The 8,746-nt window shown below is 41.4% G+C and overlaps 1 protein-coding gene across 1 annotated transcript; it reads right to left on the bottom strand.

The window, feature by feature from the left end:
- Positions 1-5,420: 5,420 nt before the first annotated feature.
- Positions 5,421-6,462, bottom strand: LOC110299181 (olfactory receptor 13G1-like). Its single transcript, XM_021168815.1, has one exon. It carries the CDS (start codon positions 6,421-6,423, stop codon positions 5,461-5,463), a length of 963 nt encoding a protein of 320 aa, XP_021024474.1. The 5' UTR covers positions 6,424-6,462; the 3' UTR covers positions 5,421-5,460.
- Positions 6,463-8,746: the final 2,284 nt, after the last annotated feature.

The following is an 8,746-nucleotide window of genomic DNA, read 5'->3' as shown; positions in this document are numbered from 1 at the left end:
AACTTAAAGTTTGATTGTTCAACATTTTAAAACACCATCTACAGCACACAATTTAATTATCTGTGCTGAAACAGGAGAAAACTCAAAAGAATAAGTGTGTGACCAAATTCACATATACTTTTCTCCCATAGAAGGGCTGTTTTATAAAGACAGTAAATGGGATGCATGCATGCATGAATTTAGAAGGTACAGAAGCATGTATAAAAACAATTTTTTAAACTTATATCTTACAATTCTTTATTAGCACCACAGTTGCTGTATAGGCTGTTAAAACTTTACTTTGAAGTGAAGAAGGATGATTTTACAATGTTTTCTCTTGCCAAAGATTTCTTGTGGGCACATAAATAAAATGAGCAGGTAATATTTAATTATCATTGATTACGACTGATAACAATTGATCACAGAAGTTTCCTCTGCTTTCTGTGAAACCCTTTTTGTTTCTCACCAGTAATTTTGAATCTCACTAGATAGCACCTAACAAAGGTTTAAGTCACTTTAAGGCTTCAAGGTGAGGTTTTCGCCAATTAACATCTCCTGGAATCGTTTGAAAATAAAATTTTGAAGCAAATCAATTTTTCCTTCTTAGATTTTCTGTACCACGATTTTCTAATATAGCTAAAGACCCTAAGCATTAAAAGACATTGCCTCTGAATCTTATTTGTAGTTACAGCTACTCCCCAGAACTTAAAAGCTCATTGTGTGAGAGCAAGGATTTAAAGTTAACTTCCCCATAAAAGCACTAGTAACTAAAATACTTTCCACTTAGGAAACAATATACATATACATATAAGCACGCTCTGTACACTATAACTTTATTATATAAAGTAGGCAAGTCAAATCACAATGTCCTGATAAATTCCCCAGGCTGATTGACCTTTTATAAACTTTGAATTTAAACTTTATTTAGAACAACATCTGGCTAGGTCTGCAACAAGGCTCTTTTAGCTAAAAGGAAGGGAGGGAGAGCTGAAGTCCCAGGAATTTCCCTAGTCATGGTTTGTCAAACAAAGGAAGTGCCACACAAGCCTCACTGAGGCTGCTCCCCTCTGAGCTCAGCACCAACCCAAATGCAACCTTTTCTCAATCTGAGCACTCTGCCAGAGTCCTGGCCCAAAGATTGTCCCTATTTTGAAGTATCTTTAAAGACCTGTTTTCCTGGGTTCGTTCATGCTGCATGTTGTTTAGAATGACTCCAACCCTGAGTTCCTAATTTTAAGCTGACTTTCTGTTACAAGCAAAAGGCTGCCTGCCCCTTTAAGAGCTCCGTTTGCAATTGGCCCTCAGCAGGGCTTCTCCAGCTATACTTGACTCCCAGCCACAGTGCAGTGTAACTTATCAGTTTCTGCTGTACAAATTGAGACTGCTTTTTAAACAAGTTAAACTAAATCAAAGGATGGACAGCCAGCAGATAAAGTTTTAACCATTTTTTTTCACATGAAACACAGGACAACAATCATTCAAACAACAAAACAAAAACAAACACAAATAGGCAGACATACAGACAAACGGTGCACCAAGGACAGACAATAGACAGAGAGGGAATAGAACTTAATGTCTCAAAGGGACCCAGATATCCTAACCAGAACTAAGAATATTTCCATAGGAGCCAGAGAGGAAGTGGGATGTCTCCCAATTTCCTTCTATCCCTAGGAGAGCTCTGAAATAGCTTATTTTCATTTTCCCTCTTTTTTGCTAAAAGATCACAAACAGGGGATAACTGCTTTTCTGAAACTTATTCTCTCTCTCTCATGTTCAGACTCTAATTCTTTATCTCCTTCTTCTGGGAATTCTTCCAGAGAAGGGAGAGGAGGCAATATTCTGCTACTGACAAAAGCTGCGGTTTCTCTGGATCATCAACTGCATTTTTTACCAAATCACGGATTAGACTCCAATAAGTAAATATATTTGCAGGAATAGCATCGGGACCCTGCTTTGCCAAAATTTCATTTAATTCTCTACCTACTCTTCTCCATTTCTTATGGTGTATCTCTACTCCATCTATAATAAACCGTGGACATGCCTGGTCTATGAAAATAAAAAAGTTTATCAAATCTTTCTTTTTAACTCTAACTCCTCCTTCCCTGAGAGCCATCTTTAACCCTTTAATGAAGGTTGCCTCTTAAGAAAGCTTATTTCCCATTTTCTGAGTGGAGATGAATCACTAACCAAGAACTTCTTTCTCCCATGAGCGGCAGAAGCAGTCCTTCCTACTTATTTTTTCTCGGGGTCACGACGAACTTCTCTGGGACCTCCACTGAAGGCAATACTATCTGAACCTCGGCCGCACATTTGGGCACCACTTGTCCTGCCCAGCAGGACTCAGTTATTCATGGGTGCGAGAGGAACTGCAAACCTGGGAGGAAATGGGAGGGAGAGAAAGAAGGAGCGGAGACCAAGTAGAGAGTTCCTATCAAGGTCTCCGTTTATTAGGCTGAAACGCCGGGTTTTTAAAGCATACATCGAGGGGAATAGGGAGGGGTTGAGGGGGAATTAATAAAGAACAAAGAAGTGGGCATCTGGGAACATGAAGGCCGAAGTCAGGCTCCAGGTGGCGGGCACTCTGCATCTTATCTCTGGAATTCGGATCCTCCTTAACAGCCTTGGGTGTCAGGCTGGGCTCAGCATGTAACTCATGTCCTTGGATGTCATGGAAGTCAGGAAGAGATAAGGAAGAGGGGACTATAATTCAGCTTTTACAGCCTCAGGTGCCAGGAAGGGAACAGGGAGAAGGGAGTGACGACCCGCTCCTTAGCACAAGGCCATTTGGCATGTCAGGGTGGGAGACTGTGAAAGGCTTGCTTTCTCAAGGTATGGTTTCCAACATATATGCTCAAGAGTAGTATAGCTGGGCTTGAGATAGACTGTTTTCCAGTTTTCTCAGGAATCATCATATTGATTTCCATAATGACTGTACAAGTTTGCTAGCATGAGCTGTCACTTGTAGTTTTGATCTAAGTTTGAGGAGTACAGACGTTTGAAGTATGACTTGAGGATCTTTTGGATTTTCTCAGTGCCTGTTGCTATAACCCCCTTTTCATTTCTGATTTTGTTAATTTGGATGTTCTCTCTCTGTCTTTGTATTTTAGTTAACATGAATAAGAGTTCATCTATCTTGCTAATTTTTTCCAAGGACCAGCTCTTTGTTTCAGTGATTCTTTGATTCATAGGACTGTTTTTGTTCCTATTTTGTTGATTTCAGTCCCGAGTTTATTTCTTGCCCTCTACTCTTCTTCTTCTTGCTTCTTCTTTGTTCTAGAGCTTCTAGGTGTGCTGTTATGTGTGAAAGTAAATCCTGGGGTGGGGGTGGGTCCTATGCCTCACTTTGCTCTCAAATAACTGCAGAGCATTTCTACACTCAATCTAACTCATTCTAGCTCCCAAATAAAGAAACAGAAACAAGCACTAATAGCGGGACAGATTGTGATCTATTCTAATCCATCTAGGCTGCCACTACCTAGTCAAATTGTACTTTAGCTACATCTGAGTCTGCCATGGCTCATATATTACATACATCCCAATTGTAGTTTCCTTTCTTGCCACTCTTTCTAGTTTCTGCCCCCACATCTCTTCACTCCACCAGATGAATTCATTGTTCATTTTCCTTTCAGAAAAGAGCATGTGTATCCTCATGACTGCTCTCTCATTTTGATCTCATCTTGAATCCTCCTAATCTTGTCACATGGTTTCTCCATATCTTCTTTTCCTCATGGTACTCCTCTATCCTCTTGTCTCTACTGGGTCCCCTGGTCTGGGATTTGAAGTCCTACCCTATTCTCTTCTGCCCAATTGGCTAATTGGTTGACCAGCTCTTTATTAACCAATTAGAGGTGATGAAAACAATTTACATAACATAGACATCAGATTCTTGATCATGCCATCATCTGGACTGCAGCTAGATATCTGTGCCTAGAAATCAGCATCTGAATTCACCGTGCACAAAACCATTCCCCCAACAGTTAAGTTGCTAGTATAAGATCTCTCTATGTAGGCATTTAATGCTATGAACTTTTCTATAGCACCACGTTCATTGTGTCCCATTATTTTGGGTATATTGTGCATCATTTTCATTGAATGTAGGAAGTCTTTCATTTCTCTCTTTATTTCTGCCTTGACTCAGTAGTCCTTCTGTTGAAAGGAAACAGAGGAATTTAAACTCTTCTCACCTTTTGCTTTGTTCCATGCTTGCCTATCCCCATTGCATATGGACATAGCTACTCAATGAATCCTCTCTGGAAACACTTTATAGATAATCATGGAAATGTGTGTCAGCATTATTCTTGGAGATCAATCTAGTCCATGAGTATACAAATCATCACACCATGATTCATTGACATGGTCTTGTTTTACTTTCTAATTTTCTCCATTCTATTTACCTAATTTGCTAATTATGTTTTTTTGACATGGCATCTGTATTAGTCAGGTGACTCTAAGTAACATACAGAAAAACACCACCATGTATTAAATAATCAAAGTATATATGATCACACCAACATGAATGCTTTGATAACCTTTTTATTTCTGAGTTCTTGTCACAGGAGAATAGAACTCATGTCAGGTTAATATTACATACAACATGAAGTGTTAAATAATAGTAAACCTTGAAGGATGGTCATGCCACACAAAACTCATCCAGGCAGGAGAATGATGAGGAAAAATTAGACTCATGAATTTGCAAACCTTTAAAATGACATGGGGTCTGAGAAGAAGCCACTAGACCAATGTCTTATTCTGGTCTGACAATTATGAATGTTGGGATAAGAGACATTTTGATAGGGATCAGATGCCCCCAGAAACATCCCCTAACACACGTCCTCTATAGGACTCTCCTTCCCTCAAATTGTTTGATAAACCAAGCAACAGGAAAAACAATGAGATGAAAATGCTCAAGTCAGGCCAGAAACATGTCCAGAACAAGAGTGTGTTGAGGGGGTGCGGGGGGGGGGTGGGTTAGTTATGTTTCTTCATCTCTTTAACCATTTACTTGTGGCCAAAGGCACAGAAGATCAGGAAATTTGAAATAGGATCACAAAAAGGACTTCACTCAATATTTGACAAGATTTGATTTGTTTAGTCATAGAAATATCTTTTTTATTAGATATTTTCTTCATTTACATTTCAAATGTTATCCCCTTTCCTAGTTTCCAATCCAAAAATCACCTCTCCACTCCCCCCTCCCCCTGATCCCCAACCCACCCACTCCTGCTTCCTGGCCCTGGCATTCGCCTATACTGGGGCATAGAATCTTCCCAAGACCAAAGAAATATCTTAACATTTAATAGTACTGAACTTATAAGCACACATTTCTAAGTATGAAGTAGAAATTAGCAAAGCTATCTAAAACATTCAAAAGAGAAGAACTCTGTTATTATCTTGTAGACAGTATGACTTACACACTACAAACTTTGGAGAATTAAGCCAGGCTATAACATTGCAGAACTTGATTGACTTTTTTTTAGCTCATTACCCATTGCTTTTAGAGTTCATCTCCAAGTTCAAAGTTCTCAACAGGGAAATGAGTTTTTTAAAGGATGTTTTGAATTCCTTGTTTCTCAGGGTATAGATAAGGGGGTTCAGAGATGGGGTCACAGTGGTATACAGAACAGCAATGAGTTTGTCCAGGAACCCAGCAGTTCCTAGGGCTGGCCTGACATAAGTATATAGAACTGTGGAATAATAAAGGGTGACCACAACCAGGTGGGCAGAGCAGGTAGAGAAGGCACGCTTCTTGCCCTCAGATGAGCGGATGCGCAGGATGCTGGAAATGATGAAGCCATAAGATGTCATTGTCAATAAAAAGTTCAGGCCTGTCAGAAACATGTCTGCAATAACAGTCATGATGTCATTGATAAAGGTGGGACTACAGGACAGTATCAACACAGAAGGGATCTCACAGAAGAAGTGTGTGATGAGATTGGGACCACAGAAAGACAATGGCAACATCAGACAAGTGAGCACCAATGAATTGAAAGCTCCAGTGAACCACACGAAGGTTGCAAGGGCCACACAGACCCTGCCACTCATGAGGGTACCATAGTGCAGTGGCCGACAGATTGCAAGGTAGCGGTCATAGGCCATGGCAGAGAAAAGCAGAAGCTCAGAGCCCAGGACCCAGGAGAAGACAAACATCTGTGTGAGGCATCCCCCATAAGATATGCTGTTCTCTGCCACCAGGCTCTGCAGAACTTTGGGCAAGACAGTCACAGTGCAGATCACATCCATCAGGGCAAGGTTGACTAGGAAGAAGTACATGGGAGTATGGAGGTTGGGACTGCTGTGAATGGTCGCAATGATCAGGCCATTGCCAGCTATGGCTGCCACGAACAAGGCAAAGAAGAGGCAGAAGAGAACATCCTGGACCCTGGGGTCATCAACAAATCTTTGCAGGATGAATATGGTCACAACTGACTGGTTTACTGGAGCCATGGGAAGCACTGTCTAGGCTAAGGATGAGACTTGCACCTTGGCCCTCTGGTATAAGTAGTGATCGTTATTGTGATGAATCAAAGTCATTTTAAAGCATAGGTAACCATCAATTATATGTAAGCAGGAACCTGTTCTGGTAAGAAAATATTGGTTTAATTTTATTCTCACTGCTCACAGACTAAAGTTAATAGCAGGTCAAAGATATACCCTATACAGATTCAGTCTATGAACATGGGTGGACCCTGAATGAAGGATTCTAAGCTTTATACACACTACAGTTCATGGGAGAGATAGTCATGTTGGTGTGGGCATAGTTATTGGAGACTGTCTTGTGGATCATGGGGAAACAAGAAAAATCATGAAATGGCTAAGGATGGGGCAGTGAGAAGGGATTACCCTGGTGTTGGCTGCTGTCCTAGAGTGGGGAAATCACACACAGAGCATTAATAGAATGCCTCTCTGGAGACAGAACAAAGTGTGGTCTTTATGACAACGTGGCTTCTCATCCAGATGACAGCAATGGACCCAGAACTTCCTGTCTTAGAACTTGATTCCACTAGCACATGAAGCTAGAGGATAACAATCAAGACTCACATACAACCTGTGTAGAAAATTTGGGTCTCTAGAGGGTCGCTAGGGCGTCTCTCAACACTTTGAGCCATAGAAACTCAGCTGGTCTCAACCCCAGCTCCTGCAAGGCTCCTCAGAGAGCCACCCAAACAAATCAAACAATCCTTGTAAGACTTCACCTAGCTGGCTCCTGTCTAGGATGTATCTGAAATACACAAGCCTGCAAGTGTTGAGAAAGCAGCCTTCTGTTTCTAGGAGAGGGAGCTGTGGTCACCATGACTGAGCTCATCTAGACTATGTGTACACTGGTCATTTGTCACTTCCCACTACCAAACTCTGCCAATTGGGGCCCAGTAAAGGATAAGTCCATGAGTGTGATTTATGAACCAGAAGCTAAGCCTAAGCTAATGGTGACAGGGAGCAAGACCTGCCAATGGAGAGTGCCACATGAAATATGATCAGGCCCCTCTCATCTAGCTTTCAATGCAGCATGAAAAGACATTTACATATTCAGGTTCCTGAATAAAGCATTTACATATTTCTAGAAAAGCACATTCTAAAACAGAAAATAGTCCTGGACACACATTTACTGGAACTCCAAACACACTATACACCGCCTTCATTACTCCATCCCACAGTGCTCCAGAGGGGGTTTCAGGGAGAGGGGTGTGGATGACAATGTGCTGGCTCTGTTTTCTACCTTCCATCCAGCAAATCAAGCTCAATGTAATTAATAATGGTATAGCTTAAGCTAGCAAGCCTCAGAACATTTTACTGGGGTTGGCCTTCATTCTTTGCTTCCAAATGGCCTCAGATCAGGCTTCATGTGACCAGTATCCCCTCAGTTTCACAAAGAGTTTTACTAGTCACTGGATAGTCACTGGGATGTGCACATGGTGTCTGAGAATACCAAGAATTATAGACCCAGTTCTGGGTTTCACAGACGAAATACAGGAGACAAATGAAAGCACACTTACAAAAACAAGTCTAAAGTACTCCCTAGAAAATTATGATTCTAAATAATACTTGTTAATTAATCAAATGCAGTTTGATCTGAACTTCTCTATTTTTTTCTATCCACTGAGGTCCATCCAACTCCATACATCCCTCTCCTTAAGAGTCTTTGAGGCCAGCAACGATTGAGGATGCCCCTGAGTCTGGATTCACATATCTGAGAGATGAACCTTTGTGTCAAACAAAATGAGACTGTGCTTTCCTGCTCCAAACTTACCTCCAATAATTGCCTATGCAGAGAGGCCAGGAGCAGTTTTCTACCTGTTCTGTTTACGCAGCCTGTCAGGAGAAGAAGAGAATGAGGTTGAGGACAATTCCACATCCTGGGGAAAGGGACATGACCTTACTAGGCTGTCCCCACTAGGATGAAGGAGAACTGTCAACGGCAATGGGTGCTCCACAGAGGCTAAGGAGCTTGGTGAAGCAACTGCCGCTAATTATACCCACACTACCCCCACATTGGTTCTCTACTTTCTGTTTGAAAGATTGAAACTTATTCCCAGATTACAACTAGCACATTTCTGCCACGTCTTTGTGTAGCTGTGTGTAAGAAAGATGAAATCTGTATGGGAAGAAACTATCTCCATATGAGAAAGTCTGGAAGAGTCACATGGGTATGAAACCTACCTGTATGTCCAAAAACATGTGCCTGAGTATCCATCAAAGTATATGCAAAGGAATCTGAGAGGAGAGGAGAGGGGAGGGGAGGAGAGGAGAGGAGAGGAGAGGAGAGGAGAGG

The sequence above is a fragment of the Mus caroli genome, chromosome 7, assembly GCF_900094665.2.
Source record: "Mus caroli chromosome 7, CAROLI_EIJ_v1.1, whole genome shotgun sequence".
NCBI lineage: Eukaryota > Metazoa > Chordata > Mammalia > Rodentia > Muridae > Mus > Mus caroli.
The sequence above is the reverse complement of the archived record's forward strand: the minus strand, read 5'-3'. Positions and strand labels throughout refer to the sequence as shown.